The following is an 18,161-nucleotide window of genomic DNA, read 5'->3' as shown; positions in this document are numbered from 1 at the left end:
AGCAGACTGACCTGTGATAAATGAATGAAATGATAAATGAATGAAATAAAAACTGTTTAGAAACAAGAAAAGAAGTGGTTTGTGTTTATGTTTTGTGTGTTTTGTTGTATGTGTGCCCGCCGCCGTGGGCCAACACACATGACACGACATGTCACATCAGCCCCAGGAATTTACAGCAACGGCCGAAATAGTTGCTGGTTTGGAGCCTGAAATGATTCATGGAGTGTTTCTAAAAAAGGTTTAGTCCATCCTATACATTCCCAGTTCAGTTCCGTCTGTGTGGAATCTCCACACTTCACAGTGAGATGGGGAGATTCCAGTGATTCCAGCACACGTTACTGGACCTACAGAGAAGCGTGGCTGCATTTGCAGTTTTGATGTTTTGTCATTACGTATTTGTTGTGTTCTTGGTGTAATTTTGTGCATTTTTCTGTCATTTTTTATATTTTTGTTGTCGTTTTCTGTATTTTCCTGTAATTTTGTGAACAGTTTGTGTCTTTGGAGCTATTGTGTAATTGTGTGTTTTTGTAGTAATTTTGTTTGTCTAAGTGGCTATTGTGTGTGTCTTTCTTATTTTATGTTGTCCTTTGTGTGTTTTCTCTCATTTTGTGTGTTCTAAAAGTCATTTTTGTTGTTGTTGTTGTTGTCCTTTTCTCTTTTTCTGTCATTTTTTGTTTTTATAATCATGTTGTGCATTGACTTTAGGGGCACCACAAGAAATAGACCGAGGGCCTATGTCTGGATTAGATGAATGATTTGATAAAATCTTGTTGAAATATAACTGGTTTAATGAGTGACCATAATCATTTATAATAAAAAAAAAAGAGGTCACTTGTCCAGACGACTGCATACTCAAAAACTTTGTCACTTTGTCGTCTATCTTCTCTCTGTTTGTGTCCATTTTTGTATTCATAAGTCCCGGATAACAGAAAACCTACTTAAAACCACCTTATTTAAATATGTGCAGCCATTAATACATATCTTACACAATTAAGCAAATAAGCAGACACTAATTAACATATGTTTAAAAGGTGTGCAAAAGTAATTACATCTTAATTAAAAGCACATTAACACAATTCCAACATTACGTACACCAATAAATGTGCAACATTTAGACAGAGATTATAAAGAAGCACAATTTGGAAAATGTTAAATACATAAAAAAAATGAGCAGACCTGTATGGAAGATTCAACAATATTTACCTTTCTTTAAAACCCATTTTTAACATTTTAATGTACTTTTTTTTTAAAGTTTTGAATATTGGTATAGTTTTTTAATTATATTGTTTTTCATGTAACTTGTTTAATATTGTAATAGACTTTTTGTAGATCTGTTATTCATTTTCTGACTTTTTTTTTTTTAGCCTTTTTTTTAAAACCCATTTTAATCATATTTTTATGTACTGAATATTCATTGTTTTAGTTTCAAATATTGATAGTTTATCATTTTCCTTGATTTTTTTTCTTCTTGTTTTTTCATGTAACTTGTTCAGTATTGAAATATTCTTTGTGTACAGCTGTTATTAACTTTTTGTGACTTTCAACCTTCTCTGAGGTTCAAAGTTGGACCAACAAAAACTGTTAATGTTAACTTATTAATGTTTTCTGAAGGTGTTCAGTGCGGCTCCTCTTTATGGTGAACGCTGCTCACGGCTAACTTTATTGGGACTCCTCCTCTTCCTCTGCCTCCTCCTCTGTCATGCTCTGGTATTGTGGGGAGGGGTTGGGGGGTGTAAGGTTGACCAATTGTCAGCAGCTGTTGCTTCTTTCAGGCCCCGCCCCCTCAGCCCTGGGAGTCCTCAGCAGAGGCAACAGCAGCAGATCTTGAAGTTGGAGAAGAGTTGAACGTCTCCGGCATGAAGAAAAAACAGAAGATCTGCTGCTGGTGAGAAGAGCATTGTTTCATTCCTCTCTCTCTCTGTGTGTGTGTGTGTGTGTGTGTGTGTGTGTGTGTGTGTGTGTGTGTGTGTGTGTGTGTGTGTGTGTGTGTGTGTGTGTGTGTGTGTGTGTGTGTGTGTGTGTGTTTCTGCTTCAGTTTGATAACAAGAAAAAACAGACACTCCTCAACTGAAGGGAAGGAACTTTTCATGGTTTGTCATAATGTGATGATTGTTTTCTGACGTTTCTGATAGCTTCATCGCTCACGTTTGAAGACAAAAAAAACTTGTCCTGAACAGGCAGGCGCTCGGTGTCCTGTCTTTGTTTGGTTATTACCAGATGTCAGACTTCCTTCATCACTGTTCTTCATCACATTCCATCCATTCCTCGGTTTACAACTAAAACCTAAACTAGCCAGTTCCATGTTCCACTCGTTCTCTTTCCAACTGCTTCTTCCTCCGAGGTGTCAAAGGTCAATCAATCCAGAACGCTTCCACCTATAGCAAGAAACGGCCTTTACATGTAATGGAGTGAACGAATTGTCCTCAAAGTAAGGCTGTGCATTGCCATTAATCTGACGATACCTTGCGATTCACAATTTGCACGTCACAATACGATATATCCCGATACTAAGTATGAGAACAAAATGGTATGAAATACCATTTATTTCATTTTTTTTTGTTTTTTTACACCTGCGAGAACAATTAAATGTTAACTAGCTGTAATTCAAGAACAAATATCAAAAACAAGTCTTTATTGAAGTGTCAAATAGCATTTTTCAAAAAAGTTCAACTTTTGCTTCTACAACAGATTCTGATTCTGTTAAGTTCTACATTTCTTTTTAAAAAGTAACCACATATATCTATAAAAGTGCCCAGTTTAATGAAAATAAAGTGAAACAAACTGGTCCATATTTTGCCCCTGAACTAAAATGAGTTTAACACCCCTGATTGAATTTGTTTTATAGGTTTTGATCGATCTTTTGCTCTCAGATCTATGGACACAGGTCAGATAGTGGAGCCCAGAGTACACCGCAAACATGATGACGCCGTTTTTAGTTGTTGCGCTGCAAAGAAGTGGCACTAACTGCAGCAGAGCTGAAGTCAGTATCACATGGAACATTTTTAACTCCAAGTTAAAGGCTTTTCTTTTTCTTTGCATCATATGACTGAGAGAGAGATGTTTATTCATTTTATTGTTGATTTTATGTTTTTACTGCTGGTTGTAAAATGTTGACGTTTTCATGCCTGGTTAACTCTTCATATTTGCGCTCCGGGCCGCTCCCCTAGAGCACGTCAAACTCAGGCACGGGGGCCAAATCTGGCTCTTTAAATCTCCCAATTCGCAGCAAAAACTCATTATGTAAATCACCAACTTATTTTAGATATCTCAGTACCTCCAAATACACAAATTCAATGAAACTGTACAATTCTTTTTAAAAGGCTTTCCCGTGCCTATGTTACAGGGTGACAGTCACTTGTCATCAAACCAGTGTGAGTTACATGAATGAATCACTTTGAGTTTTTATGACGTCGCTGTTTGACTGACGTGATTTTAAAGTGATTCTTTATTGGATGCGCAGCTTCTAAATCACAAGACGAAAGATTACAGTGAATTACAGTCTTTCAGCTCAGCTAGCTTTGTTCTTAGAGTCGGGGAATCTTTTTAATTCTTGGTTGTGATTGTAATTATGGTGACGGTAAGCTGTTGCCTTTTGATCATATGAGCGCTGTTTATTGCTGTGGTCTACATCTCTTAGTAACTGTCCTGTTATTACAATGAATGATTATTTAATAGAAACAGATGAACACTTCAGTAATAGAGCTTCGGTCGTGATGGTTTGTTCACCACAATAGGCGGAAAAAGAAATGTCCTGTCTTACAGTTACAGTCGCCAAATACACACGTTACGATGCAGTTTATCAGTCGCTGCTATTGGGACAAAGCTGCGTGATTCATCGAGCTGTTGTCATTCTTTTAAACATACAATCTGCCTCCCACACCACACTATGTAGTCTAAACATTTGTGGGTAAACACAGTCTGCAGGGAAAACCGACTCCAGTGTTTTCAACTGAACCATACAGTCCCCTCCAAAAGTATTGGAACGCCAAGGTCAATTCCTTTGTTTTTTGTTGTATACTGAAGACATTTGGGTTTCAGGTCAAAACATGAATATGATACAAAAGTTTGGAATTCCAGCTTTTATTTCATGGTATTTACATCTAGCTGTGTTAAACAACTGTTTGCACCCACCCACTTTTCAACTGAGTAAAAGTGTTGGAAGGTGTGACTGATGGGTGTTTCTAGTTGCTCAGGCCTTTTAGATTGATTGCTTAAATATTGAATAGTTGTTGTTTTTGGCTTTGAAAAGAGCTGTGAAGAAACACCCAAAGACAACAGTCTATGACATCACTGCCAACCTTCACAGGGCAGGGGTGAAAGTATCACCATCCGCTGTTTGAAGAAGACTTCAAGAGAAGAAATACAGAGGCCATACCACAAGATGCATCAGCAAAAAGAATCCAAAGGCCAGATTGGATTTTGCAAAGAAGTACAGCCACAAAAGTTTTGGAATAAAGTTTTATGGACAGATGAGACCAAGATGAACCTCTACCAAAGTGATGGAAAGGTCAAAGTATGGAGAAAGAAAGCATCTGCTTATGATCCAAAACACATAGGCTCATCTGTGAAGCATGGTGGAGGTAATTTCATGGCTTGGGGCTTGCATGGCTGCTTCTGGAACAGGCTCACTAGTCTTTATTGATGATGTAACTCGTGATGGTAGCAGCAGAATGAATTCTGAAGTCTAAAAAAACATTTTGTCTGGTAATTTACAGAAAAATGTCTCCACTTCCTCAGGGGTGGAAAAGTGGAAATATTAAATGTTTTTCACTTTAAGTTAATTCAATAATGTCTGTTTCAATACTTTTGCTCACTTGAAAAGTGGGTGGGTTCAAACAAAAGGTGCTCTGTCCTGAGTTGTTTTAACACATCTAGATGTAAATACCATGAAATAAAAGCTGGAATTCTGAACTTTTGTCTCATATTCATGTTTTGATCTGAAACCCAAACAACAAAAACAAAGGAATTGACCTTGGCATTCCCATACTTTTGGAGGGGACTGTATGTATTGTAATTAACCTCCTACATTCTTTTATTCTCTTTAACCTTTTACTATACTCAAAGGTTTAGTTAAGTAAAGTAAAGTACTTTCATTTTGGGGGAAAAGCTAGACAAAATAACAATAAACATGGTATAAACTTAATTTAATGCAGATGTAAAATACGGCTCTTCAGAGCATTCGATTCGGCCCACGGGAGAAAGTGAAAATGACTTGTTAAATAAATAACCAAATAATTCAGTTGTAAATTGTTGTTCAAAGAATTTTGTTTTTACAAAATCTTGCAATAATTCCACAAAATCTCCCCAAATTTAATAATAATTGTTGAAAATACATAAAAAACATTTAAATATCTGTCACTTATTGCTTAGATATTGTTGATGTCTTCCATACTTTATGTGTAATTTATAACTGGAGGTGCAAACTTGGGGACATTAATATTGAAATTGTTCGTTTTGTCGCCCAAAAATCTGGGTGCGTTTTATTTCAGGGGCCACAGATCACAAACAAAAATCACAGAATTTTTTAAGAAGAAAAGTTATTGTCTCCTAAGTTTTCACTAAACAATGAATGTAATTTATTTACAACATCCTGAAACGTGAAGCAATAAGACCCACAATTCTTAAAATTACATCAATTTCCTTCACAGTTTCAATGTAATTTATAGAAATACCTCAACATGTTATTACTGCAATCATGGAATCATTAACGTAGAAAACGGGGTAAGGTGACTCCTTCTTCTTCTTCTTCTTAATTAAAACAACAACAATAAATATAAGACAAAATAATAATAGGGATACTCCTCTTCTTCATTCTTTGTTTTGGTTTTTTTCTGTTTATTTTATACAATGAAGGACAATGAGGAAATGACCAAGAAAACTCTGTAAAGTTTCATACTAGAGAATGTGCTTAACCTTGTGTAGTAATAATAAGGTAAATATCAAATGTTAAGGTCTCATTTATTCAGACAACTGTTCCTCAGGAAATCCACTTTGATCTCATGACATGTTTCGACTGACAGCTGCCAGTCTTCATCAGAGGCGTCTGCTGATGTTTCCTTGACTTCTTCTTCTTTTTGTCTTATTTTTGAATAACCTTAATATACTAATGAAAAAAAAAGACAAAAGGAATCTTGCTGGAATTATTAAGCGGAAGTCAAAGAAACATCAAAGGAAACATCAAAGCGATCAGCGGACGCCCCTTCATGATTAAGTCGTTCACAATATTGTTAAATGCCCTTTGGTCGTTTTAGGAGCTTCTGGATGTGACCAAAGACTTAAATTAAAAAAGGATTACTGGCACCTGACTGATGAAACTTTCTCGCTGTAGCAGTGCTGAGTGACGTCCTATCACCTCAGAGTTGGATAACCGTCTGCTCCTCATGCTCCTGGAGGTCCGGGCGGGGCCGTGCTCTGCGCCATGGTGATGAAGAGGAAGCTGGTGCTGTTGGCGTTTGTCTTCAGCTGCTTGATGTGCATCTACGTGCTGTGTTTGAACCTGGAGAGCAGACCGTCCATTGGACCTCTGGGACGTTTTTACCACTTCGCCTGGAGGTCAGTTCACACGTTACAGTCACCAGGTAACATGGGTTCAGTTAAAACACCAAGACCATCATGAGTTGGACCACAACATTACAAAGTTTGGGAATTAAATCCAGTGTGATAGATTTAGTGATTTCTGCTTCAGTTATAGAAGCGTCAATAGAGGCCTGAAAGAGCCGCGTGCGGCTCAAGAGCCTCTGGTTAAACCTTTAAGGCTCTTGTCAAACTCAAGGCCCAGCAGGCAAATCCAGCTATTTGAGACATTCAAATTGGCCCCATGGGGAAAGTAAAACTGGCTGAGAAAACATGAACCATTGTGTAAATGACCAAATAAGTTAGTTGTGGATATCTCAATCTGGCAAATTTCCACGGGAACTTAAGCTTGAGAACTTTGGCAATCTGCAAAAAAATAGAAACATTTCGTGGGAATTAAATATTAAAATTAAGCAAAAATTGTGAGCTATTTTACATCATTGTATCATATCCAAACATAAATATTGGCATTAATGCCAAAAATAATACAACATAACAAATATATTTGAAAGCAGAATTTTACAATTATTCAAGTGGAGTTTCATTGAATTTTGTCACAAATTCAATGAAACTCTACAATTTTTGCAGGGGTTGGCAGTTTGCTCATGCTTGGCTTGTATAACATGACTGAAGTCAGTTTTACTCTCAAATCTTTGAAAGAAACCAATTTTTCCAAAATCCTGCTCAATCCTGAAATTGTTTGACAAAATGTCCCCAAATTAAATAAATATAGTCACTCTCTCTCGCCTATTTCTTGAATATTATCCATGCCTTACTACATACTTTTATATCATTTATACGGAAATGCAAAGTAACACTAATGTGGAAATACTGGTAATCGATTCCCCACCTCTGCGCCACACTTGAGGTCCAACTTATCCGTATTTGGCCCCTCAACTAAAAAGAATTCAACACCCCTGCTTTAAAGTCTTAATTAAACCAACTACTAGCTGCACAATATGAAATATTGACATTTGAATTACAATTACAGATTATTTTGTGTTGAAGTGAAATGTGTTCACATTACGTTCTTGTTTTCACTTTATTTTGCTTAATATGAGTCACATTTCTTTAGTTTTTTTTGAGGTTTTTACTGTTTGTTTGTGTGTGAAAACATGAAACCAGTGGACTACACGTCCAGTGTTTAGTAAAACCAGAAAGGTGCACATTCTTCCTCTTTCTCCTCTCCAAGCTGACCTTTAGCCTTAAATCCAGCTGCTTTATCACCTTGGTGCCTTCTAACCATTTTTACGAGGTCGTTGTTGTCGTGATGAGAGCGTCCTGGGAGCAGCTGATAACAGGGAAACAACCAATCAGAATGCTGTTTTCACTGTAGACCTCTATGTTTACTTTAAAGTACTTAAACCCGCTGGGGATCATTGTTCCTTTTCATTTCCCGATGGAAGACAAACTAGAGAACACAAAAGATGTGCTATAGCTAGTCATGGCTATTATTCATTGTCTAAAGAAGAACACAAACTGTATGATGGGCAGTGAATTAGGATTATACCTGAAATAAAACTCTTTAAAATTAACATTATGAGTGCTTTGAGAGGACAAATTAAATTAAGATTTAAATTAAAATAAATTAAATCAAATTGAAATGGTAGCTGATTTAATTCAATTAAATTCAAATGTGATTGAAATTTAAATGTAATTCCTTTTAAATCAAATTAAAACACAAATAAATGGAAGATGAAATTGTTTTGAAATCCAATCAAATTTTCAACTGAAATGTTTTCAAAATGTATTATTTTGAATTTAATTAATTCTAAATGTAAATAAAATAGAAATTTTATCAAAAATTCAAATTGAATTTGCTATTGAATGCTAATGGGGAACATAATAAACAAGAGGAAAAATTCTAATAATGAATAAAAACAGAATGTTTTACAGGTCTAGTTTAGCCTGAGGTTCCAAGAGACAAAGTCTAGGTTTTTGCAAAGAAAAAACGGAATATTTTGCAATGCAAATTACAACAAGTCTCAGACACCTTCACTCAGACATTGTTTTCTTTTTTAATGCAGGCTTCACAAAATTCACATTTGTAGGCTTTTTTTTAAAAAAAACTTTTATTCTTTAAATTTCCAACAGACATTTTTGCCTTTAAGTTACAAACTATCACTAAACCGCGTCCTCAAACCTGTTCCACGTGTGCAGGGATTACACAGAGATTCTCAAAGTTGGGTGTGGGCCAGAACACTTTTTCTGTGAATGCACAGAATAAATATTTGAAAGCTCTGAGCATTGATGGACTTGATTGTTGGACAAAGAAAACAAACCACGCTTTGAGTAAATTCAGAGAAGGAAATAAAAACACGACAAACATATTTTTTGTCGACTAAATTCACTTGATCTGTGTTTGGTTCTCACTAAATCTGTTGCTTTGTACGCCTGTTTTGCTGCCTCACAGCTGAGACGTCGAGTGGTAAAACCTGGTTGGACTTGTTCTAGAAACAAGAGTTATAAGATTACATGATCTTTGAAGTCAATCCACATAAACTGGACTTATATTTAAACAAAAAAAAAAATATTAAAAAAATCAAAATATATCCTTTAATACAGTGGTTCTCAACCTTTTCAGCCCGCAACCTAGGAGGTTTATTATTATTTGCACCACAGTTATCTTAAAGATGTAAATCCTAGTTTTAATCAGAAATAAATTAGGTTAAAAGGTTCCAAAAATGGTAGAAAAGGTGGTGAAATTGGATTTTAAAAACCACAGAAATTGGTTAGAAGTTGCAAATTAGTTACAAAAAGTGGTTAAAAAGGGTTCAAAGTGTCATTAATTGCTTAAAAGTGGCAGAATGGGGGGTGATGGGGTAATGTAATTTAAAAAGTAGGAAAAATTAGTTTAAACTGGCAAAAAATGGGTGTGACAAATCGTGAATTTGGTTAAATTGGCAACAATGAGCATGAATTATGGTGAAAAGAGGTTAAAAGTGACAATAATGGGTCATTTGCAACATTCGGTGGAAAAAGTGGTGGAAAATGTCTCGAAAGTGAAAAAAATGTGCAGAAATGTAATGGAGAAAGTGATGTTGCAAAAATGCATTAAAAGGAGCAAAAATATGGCAATAAAAAGTGATGAAAAGATGTTAAATACGGAAAGTTTGGTGTAGTCGCAGAAAAGGGTAAAAAAAAAAGGGAAAAATGAGCTCAAATTTTTCAACAAATATTCTTAGTTTCTTGAACGAATCTGGAGACCTTCTCCTAGTGTCTCACGAGGCTGAGGACCCCTGATTTAATATGAGTAGAATAAATGAATGCAGTCCAGTCAAGACGATGTGTGCTCAAAAGCGGAATAAAAATCTTTTTTTTTTACTTGGTGGCCTGGTGGCTTGGGTCCCCAGTCCTACTAGATTGTGGACTGGATTCAATTTGTGGCGTTAAGACTTAAGGCCCAATGGATTCTTTTACCTGACCAACTGCTTTTTATCTCCTCCACATCAGCTTGGGAGACGTTGAGACCCCTGGAGTAACCGTGGTCAACCATCAGACGGAGAAACCGTTAAACTCTGCTGAACAGAAACCAGAGGAACCAACCGAGACACCGAGAAAAGTCTCTAAATCTAGATCTGAAGGTGGGACGGTTCATCCCACAAAGGCCCGCGGACCTACGGAGCCACCTTTCGTTGGAGACCGCTACACCATTGAAGACTTCATTCCACAAACGGTCAGTTTGGTGTCCCTAGGTGCACTTCCACCACTGGGGACTAAGAACTTTCCCAGGAACTATCTGTGTTTCGAGCCCAGGTACCAGTGTAGATCAGTAGCTCAAAGCTAACGCTAATTTAGCTTTGTAAACAACAGACAGACTGTAATCCTTAAATCCTTAAAGATTACTGCATGTTGACTTTCAGAAGATTTAGACTTTACCATGTGTTCTTAAGGTTTAATGTGAACATTATTCCTTTGTCATGACCAAGTTAAATGATTTAGTGATTTCTGCACTTTAGTGTAACATCAGAAGTTTCTGGGTTGTTAAATATGCCTTGAACTCATACAAAGAATGGAAGCTCAACCAAATACCAATATTAATTGAAGTGATTAAAGCAACACTTTTGATGTCTTCATGTTGCCGGGCTGTGGCTTGTGCTGCGTAAACACACTCATAGCTGCTGCTAAAACTAACGTAGTCAAACCTCACACGATCTCACATCACAATCCAAATTGTCATTACGATGTGTCACAGTGTGAGCGTCGGAGCTGTTTCCTCCCTCTCTGCGTGAGTGTCCGAGTGTCGATGTTGTTTACAGAGCTGACAACTTTGAATAAAAACGTGGACTGAGATTCAGGCTGACCGGCCACAATTTTCTCTTTTAGTTCTACACATAAAAATAATGCTGGTCAACTGATTTGGTCCTGCATCCTAAAGGTGTGTTCACATCGAAACGCAACTTCAGCGCCTATTGTTGCTCAAATAACCCGTGATGAGTCGCTTGAACATAGTTGCGCTTTATGCGGGCTTCATCACATCATCAGTGGCTAGTGACGTGATGAGCGGCGGAGTGACTTAGGGAGAAACTCGTTTTCGATTGGATGTCGTGACACAACATCACTCGAAGTCGCTTGAAAAGTTAAACATTTAAAATTTTCCATTTTCCGGTGACTCGAATTGTGCGATTGATTCTCTGGAGTTGCGCGAGTCGCGTTGCTTGACGTTGCGTCATTTACATTGATCTTAAATGTTATCTAGTAGTTAGAGACGCTTAAATAGAGTGGCTTGAACATTGTCGCGCTTTTTGGTCGCTTCGTTGCTTCATGGTTCAAGTGACGTGACGACACTGAGAGGGCTCCACACTTCTTCTACGGCGGCATGTATTTACGATTCAAATGCTCAACTTACGGAGTTACTAAAGGACAGGAGAGAGAGAGGGCCGATCACTTCTTCTCCGGCCGTACGTTTACAGCACTTATCATATACAGTGTCGCTTTTACAGTTTCAATCCTTTAGTAACTTATGGAGTTACTAAAGGATGAGTTCACTCAGAATGTAGGCTTACTCAAGAAGACTTGAGAGCTTTGTGTTTGGTTTTCTCTTGTCTGTGTTGTAAGTAGACACGGGTGGGTGTGTGTGTTGTGCACTGCCACTGCTTGTGTGTTCACTTGTGTTACTTTGAGCAGTTCGTTGTAGTCGGTTCCCCTGAATCTCACTCCATAGTTTTATTAGCAGTTGCCAGCTCTTTAAACAGACTGTTTTTATAGTCTGAGCAGCTTCAGCCCCTATGACAGATGCTGTCATAGGGGCGTTTCCACAGTCAGACTGGGTGAGTCCCACTAAATGAAAGACAAAACAGGAAATATGACATGTTCCCTTTGTACAGAGTCCTCCCATGAGGGTTTGTAAATCGAGTCCCCACGGTGAGTCTCTGAAACCTGGCAACCCTCACCCGGCTTTTACAGCTAGGCGTTCCTATATTTTGTGCCAAATGTAAAAACTCTGTCACTTTTTCATAGCCAACATATTTTGAACATTTAGCTCATTTTCATCACATTTTCCTTATTTTTCTGTCATTTGAGACAGAAATTCATGTAAAACAGCATGTTCTATAATATCATTTGTTAAAAATGTGTACACATTATAAATTTAAATGTGAAATCTAAATCTAAATGTAAAATCTAAATCTAAATGTAAAATCTATATCTAAATGTAAAATCTATATCTAAATGTAAAATGTAAAATCTAAATCTAAATCTAAATGCTAAATCTAAATGTTAAATCTAAATCTAAATGTAAAATCTAAATCTAAATGCTAAATCTAAATGTTAAATCGGTCACCAAGTGTAAAGCTAAATGTTTAGAAATTATGCCATGTGGGCAGGTTAGCTGTCAATCCCTAGGCCCCGCCAACACCACCAACTTTGACTCGAGTGAGGAGGAGGAAAGAAGCAAAGACACTGCGCTGACCTGCCCACTTTGTATAATCTCTAAACATTTTGCTTTACACTTGGCGACCGATTTAACATCTAGATTTAGCATTTAGATTTAGATTAAACATTTGGATTTACATTTAACATTTAGATTCACATTTAAGATTTAGATTTAAATTTACATTTACATTAAACATTTAACATTTAGATTTAACTTTTACATTTATTTTTCATTTGTGCACTTTTTTAACAATGATAGAGAACATGCTGTTTGTACATTAAATTATGTCTCAAAAAAAATGAGCTAAATATTAAAATATGTTGGCTATGAAACAGTGACATTCAACACCACATATTCCTGACATTTACTTTTGTAATCTGATAAATCCTTTATCGTCAGGACACCTGACATTGTCTCTGCTGGCTCTGGTGGCCCACCGCTGACCTTAGATATAGATTATATCTTTAATGTGTTCTGAAGTGGACTTGGTCTTGTTCTCCTCCCACTGCAGAACTGTCCAGAAGGCATTCGGAACCAGATTGAGAAAACAGAGTTTGCAGCACGGTTCCTGGCTGGAATTCCCATTCTGCAGTGGGCCAAACACGCCACGCCTGAGCAATATCGACGCCTGAGCCAGTATCCAGGAACCCATGGGTGGGCTGGGATCGATAACACCAGTAAGATTTGTATTGTTCCTGCTCTTAATAACATTTGATCTATTTGATGAAATTAAGAACTGGTTTGTCTTGTGTATGTGATAGCATACACAATCAAAAATACACATTTTCAATCACAGAAAAAAAAAGTCTCAAATGTTTTTTGTTTTTTTTGCCTTTTAACACTTTTTTTCTTTGAATGAAAATGTTAACAATAAAGAAAAAAAACAAAAAAAAACCTTTTTAATAAAAAAAAACTTTTACAATCGAAAAAAGGTTTACTTCAATCAAAAATAAATATTTTAAATCAAAGAAAAAAAAAACATGTTAAAATTTAATTATTTGGTGCACTTTTTTTCTTATTTCTTATTGAAAAGTTTTTTTTACTGAATAATAAAGACACAAATTTTCCTCCATTGAATACTGCAGAAAATACTGAGATACTGAGGATTATTATAATCATAATCATAATCATAATCATAATAAGTAAGGTTGTGTTGATGGTTTGAAAAATGTACACTTCAGTTCATATTTACACTGTTTTCATTATTTTATATAAAATATTTTCATTCATGATTAAAATGACAAGTGTTAGACAAGTATATTTTTTATTATTTAATATTTTTATGTATTTACTAACACGCTGCTAATGTTGTGTATTGCTAATTGTCACACAACGGTTCTTTAAAGTGCTGATAGTTGAGCGTTTCGTAGCTAATGGTGGGATTTTTTTCTGGTTTTTTTTATCAGCTCTGTGGGAAACGCTCCAAGTCCTAAAAACATCTGCTAACCGCCAGATGTTGGATGACTGGGAATCTCGCAGCAACAAGTCGTCATGTATCCGCTGTGCTGTGGTCGGGAATGGAGGAATCCTCAAAGACTCCAAGAAGGGAAAGGAGATCGACGCCCACGACTACGTTTTCAGGTGGTGTTTAATCCTGACTCGTCTAAACCTGAATCCAGACTTTGTTAACCAGAGCCCAAAGCTTCTTGAATCCAGTTCATGTGGTTCTGACTTGTTTGTGACTCTTTTCACCTCCAGGACCAACGGGGCCATCATTAAGGGCTTTGAGGAGGACGTGGGCTCCAGGACCACCCACTACACCTTCTCCACCAACACACTGATGAACTCCATGCGGAGCTACGCTAACGCGGGCTACAAAGGACCGCCCGTGTCCAAGGTGAGGTCACATACCGACGGCCGGCCTTCGTTGGCTCCTTAAAGTCCGACTAATGGCGTAGGTTCTTCTCTCCTTTAGGAAACACGCTACGTGTTCCTGCCCGACCACGACCGTGACTACCTGCTGATGAAGGCGGCGGCCACGCACACGCCCGTTCAGAAAGGACGCGACCAGGGAGCAAAGTTAGTGATGCTCACTGACGCAGATTTACCATAAACCAGAGTTCAACCTGAGTCTAACTTTACTGATCTCAGCTCTAGTCCGACTTCTGTCTCCCTCTAATCTGATTTAAAACAGAATCTGATTTAAAACCATCTCTATTCTCTAATCTGATTATTCCCACTTTTTAAAAAAAAAAAAAAAATTCTGGTTTTATTCTAACCCGACTTCATCTTAAAGCTAACCTGAGTTCATCCCAAAACTAACCCAACTTCATTTTATGCTTAACGTTATTGCAGTCCAAATCTAACCTGATTTCAGTCCAAATCTAAATCAACTTCAGCCCAAATCTAACCTGACTTCATCTAACCGGACTCAAATTAAAATCAAACCCAAGTCCAGCCTAAATCTAACCTGACTTTAGCCCAAATCTAACCTGACTTTATTATAAACCTAACCTGACTTCCTTTCCACTTTAACCTGACTTATCCCCTTCTAATCATACCTAACACCTCTGTCTCAACCTCAGCTTCAACCCAACTTCTGCCAGCCTTTAACCTGATTTGATGCAAACATTGCTTCGCTGATCTGATTTATGATCAATAACAGTGAACAGTTGGAAGCTGAAAAGTGTGATTCTTGTTCCTTTTTTTCTCCACAGTCCGATGAAGTATTTTGGTGAAGACGTCACTGTAGAAAAGCTGAAGATGTATCATCCCGACTTCGTCCGCTACCTCAGAAACAGGTGATCAGAGGCTCATGAGTGGAGCGAGCAGCCTCTGTGTTCAACATCTGTAAACATCATCCATCATTCCCTCTTTCAGATTCCTTCGATCGAAAAATGTGTACACCAAATACAGGGACATCTACCGTTCGTCTACTGGTGCTACCATGCTGCTGGCAGCTCTACACAGCTGTGACCAGGTAGGAGGCGTCTTTACTCCTCACCTCATATACAGTCATTGAGTTTATTTTAAAGCTTTGGAAACAGACTATAGGTCCAGTCAGATTCTGTTTGAATAATATGTTAAGGTTTCATTTATTCAGACAACTGTTCCTCAGGAAATCCACTTTGATCTCCTGAAAGGTTTCGACTGGCAACTGATCACTTTTATGTTTCCTTTGAAGTTTCCTGAACTTCCGCGTAGAAATTCCAGCAAGAAATAGTAGAGCTGGGTTAGAGCTGAGCTGAAGTTGGGTTAGATTTAAGCTGAAGTCAGGTTACTTTTGGGCTAAAGTCAAGTTAGATTTGTAATGAAGTCGGGTTCGATTTAGGCTCAAATTAGATTAGATATAAATTGGAGTCGGGTTAAATAAAGTCGGGTTAGATTTGGGCTGAAGTCGGATTAGATGAAATTGGGTTATATTTGGGATGAAGTTGGGTTAGATTTAGACTGAAGTTGGGTTAGATTTGGTCTGGAGTCGTGTTAGATATGGGATGAAGTTGGTTTAGATTTAGGCTAAAATTGGGTTAAATTTAAGTTGGCGTCGGGTTAAGTAAAGTCAGGTTAGATTTGGGCTGAAGTCTGATTAGATTTAGATTTAGGCTGAAGTCAAGTTAGATTTGGGATGATGTTGGGTTATATTTAGGCTGGAGTCGGGTTTGATTTGGGAAGATGTTGGGTTGGATTTGGGCTAAAGTCGGATTATATTTGGGTTGAAGTTGGGTTATATTTATATCATATTAAATCTAACCCGACTTTAGCCCAAATCTGAGGAAGACTGGCAGTTGTCAGTGGAAACATGTCAGTAGATCAAAGTCTGAGGAACATTTGTGTGAATAAATGAAACCTAAACATAGAACTACAGGTCGTAGTGATGATAATCAGGTATTGATTGTTTTCTGATTAAAACCTGAACATCCATCTTGTTTTCCTGCAGGTGAGCGCGTACGGCTTCATGACTCCAGACTTCAGCAGTTATTCTGATCATTACTACGACAGTAAGTTCCATAAGGTTGGATTTTACGTCAACCACGACCTGCGCATGGAGCTGTCTCTGTGGCAGCAGCTGCACCAGGCAGGACTCATACACCTCTACATGCGTCAGGGACACGCTGCACTCTGAGGCCTGGGTCCTGGGACTGATCTGACACACAGGTCTGGGTTTGATTGTTTTGGTCTGGATTCCAGATCGTTGACGGTGCAGAACGTGCACGGAAGCTGGAAAACAGAGACAAGAACATATTGGGAATAACAATGTGCCTTTGACACATTCTGGATGTTTTGCACACACACTCTCTCTCTTTCTCTGTTTTTTTCTCAGGATCAATAATTATTTTAACTATTATAACTCATTGTTTTTCAGTTTTTGACCACATGAAGACCAAAAACCTCAAAGCCTTTTCACCTTCTTTGACCAAACTGTAAGCATTGATACGTCTTTTTCTGACAATCACTCCCACCATTAGTCATGGTGCAATAAACCCAACTTATAAATGAAATAAGTTTGTTTAAAGATAATAATTTCAAGTAAATTAAAATCTTAATAAATTGAGAAAAAAAAAAGATTTGAATAAAAATGACAAATTTGGTAAATTTTGTAAAAATTAAATAGAAATTAATAACAAAATAGGTTTATTTACTTATTTACCAAAATGTAAAGTTACAAAATAAATTGACATATTTTTTTTAATATCAAGATAATATATTAAGATAAAAAAAAAATAAATGAGGCAATTTTATATAAATAAAAAAATATTTTTTTGAACGCAAAAAGGAAAAGCAAATGACTTTATGAACCCTTTAAAAAAAAAAAGTATTGAAAAAAAATTTAAATAACAATTTAGGGAATTTTGTATAAATATTTTAAAAAAAAACAAGACAAGTTAGTGTTGTTACATATCGACACATTGTACAATTTGATAATTTGGCTATTTTTTCTTTTCTTATATAAAATGTATGTTACACAAACAACTGGAAGTAAAAAAAAAAAGCAATTTGGTGAATTAGATATATATTTTTAACCTTTTTAAAAAAAAGTATTTGACCTTATTCTGACAATTGGACTTTCTCTCAAAACTGTTACATTTTAGTATTTGTGTTTGTTTTTTGTTTTGTTTTGGAGATTTTCAGCAGGTTTTAATTTCTTACACCATCAAAAAACATCAAATGTATGTGTGTGTCTGTGGGGCAGGGCAGAAATAAACTCAGCGTTTTTTTCAAAAACTCAAAAAATAAACTTTTTGTAGCAGATTTTCCTTTTAAAAATCACCATTAACCTTAAGATGAGGATCTTTAAACAGAATGTTGACTTGATTTTGAGTTTTTCAGGTCCTCAGACCTGCTTTTTCATCCAATAGTAACTAAACCTGGTCTTGGTTTAGTGTTTAAAAAAACTCTCCTGCCAGCGTTCTGGGCTTCATCTTGTAGTTTTTGTTTAGTTACATTTAACCACAGGCTGAAAATATTTTCACTTTGGGAGGACTTTTTTTGGCTGATGTTAATTATGACATTTCACTCCGATTTCGTCCTTTTTTTGTTTTATTTACTGTGGACCGGAAAAGGAAAATCCCACTGACTGATGTTCAGATGTGACTTTATTTTAAGGGACTTGTATTTTTGCACATTTCTAAATGTGGTTGTTTGTGTGTGTGTGCGCGCGTATGTGTGATTATAAGTGCACTGTGTGGACTTTCAGTGACTTTATTTTGAAATCAGGGGTTTGTGATTCTCTGAGATTTATTTATGGAGCTCGTTATCCAAAACTGTTTAGGTT

General features: G+C 36.8%; 1 protein-coding gene across 2 annotated transcripts; it reads left to right on the top strand.

The window, feature by feature from the left end:
* Nucleotides 1-1,757: 1,757 nt before the first annotated feature.
* On the top strand, nt 1,758-17,030 carry st6galnac (ST6 (alpha-N-acetyl-neuraminyl-2,3-beta-galactosyl-1,3)-N-acetylgalactosaminide alpha-2,6-sialyltransferase). 2 transcript variants are annotated; one of them, XM_028476342.1, is made up of 10 exons: nt 1,758-1,885; nt 6,332-6,552; nt 10,027-10,249; nt 12,960-13,125; nt 13,855-14,029; nt 14,147-14,285; nt 14,364-14,467; nt 15,106-15,189; nt 15,269-15,368; nt 16,326-17,029. In XM_028476342.1, the coding sequence occupies exons 2-10, from the start codon at nt 6,419-6,421 to the stop codon at nt 16,509-16,511; spliced, it is 1,311 nt and encodes a 436-aa protein (XP_028332143.1). In that variant the 5' UTR covers nt 1,758-1,885; nt 6,332-6,418; the 3' UTR covers nt 16,512-17,029. The 2 variants fall into 2 exon arrangements, with proteins under 2 accessions (XP_028332143.1, XP_028332145.1); XM_028476344.1 differs by having other exon boundaries at nt 1,787-1,885; nt 6,252-6,552; nt 16,326-17,030.
* The last annotated feature ends 1,131 nt before the right edge of the window (nt 17,031-18,161 follow it).

The sequence above is a fragment of the Gouania willdenowi genome, chromosome 19 (genome assembly GCF_900634775.1).
Source record: "Gouania willdenowi chromosome 19, fGouWil2.1, whole genome shotgun sequence".
NCBI lineage: Eukaryota > Metazoa > Chordata > Actinopteri > Blenniiformes > Gobiesocidae > Gouania > Gouania willdenowi.
The sequence above is the reverse complement of the archived record's forward strand: the minus strand, read 5'-3'. Positions and strand labels throughout refer to the sequence as shown.

What these genes read in the sequence shown, in the direction of transcription:
- st6galnac (XM_028476344.1), top strand. Translation starts at nt 6,419, where the DNA reads ATGGTGATGAAGAGGAAGCTGGTGCTGTTGGCGTTTGTCTTCAGCTGC. An exon ending in AAGGACCGCCCGTGTCCAAG is followed by an intron (nt 14,286 to 14,363) that starts GTGAGGTCACAT and finishes TCTCTCCTTTAG; the next exon opens with GAAACACGCTACGTGTTCCT. An exon ending in GGACGCGACCAGGGAGCAAA is followed by an intron (nt 14,468 to 15,105) that starts GTTAGTGATGCT and finishes TTTTCTCCACAG; the next exon opens with TCCGATGAAGTATTTTGGTG.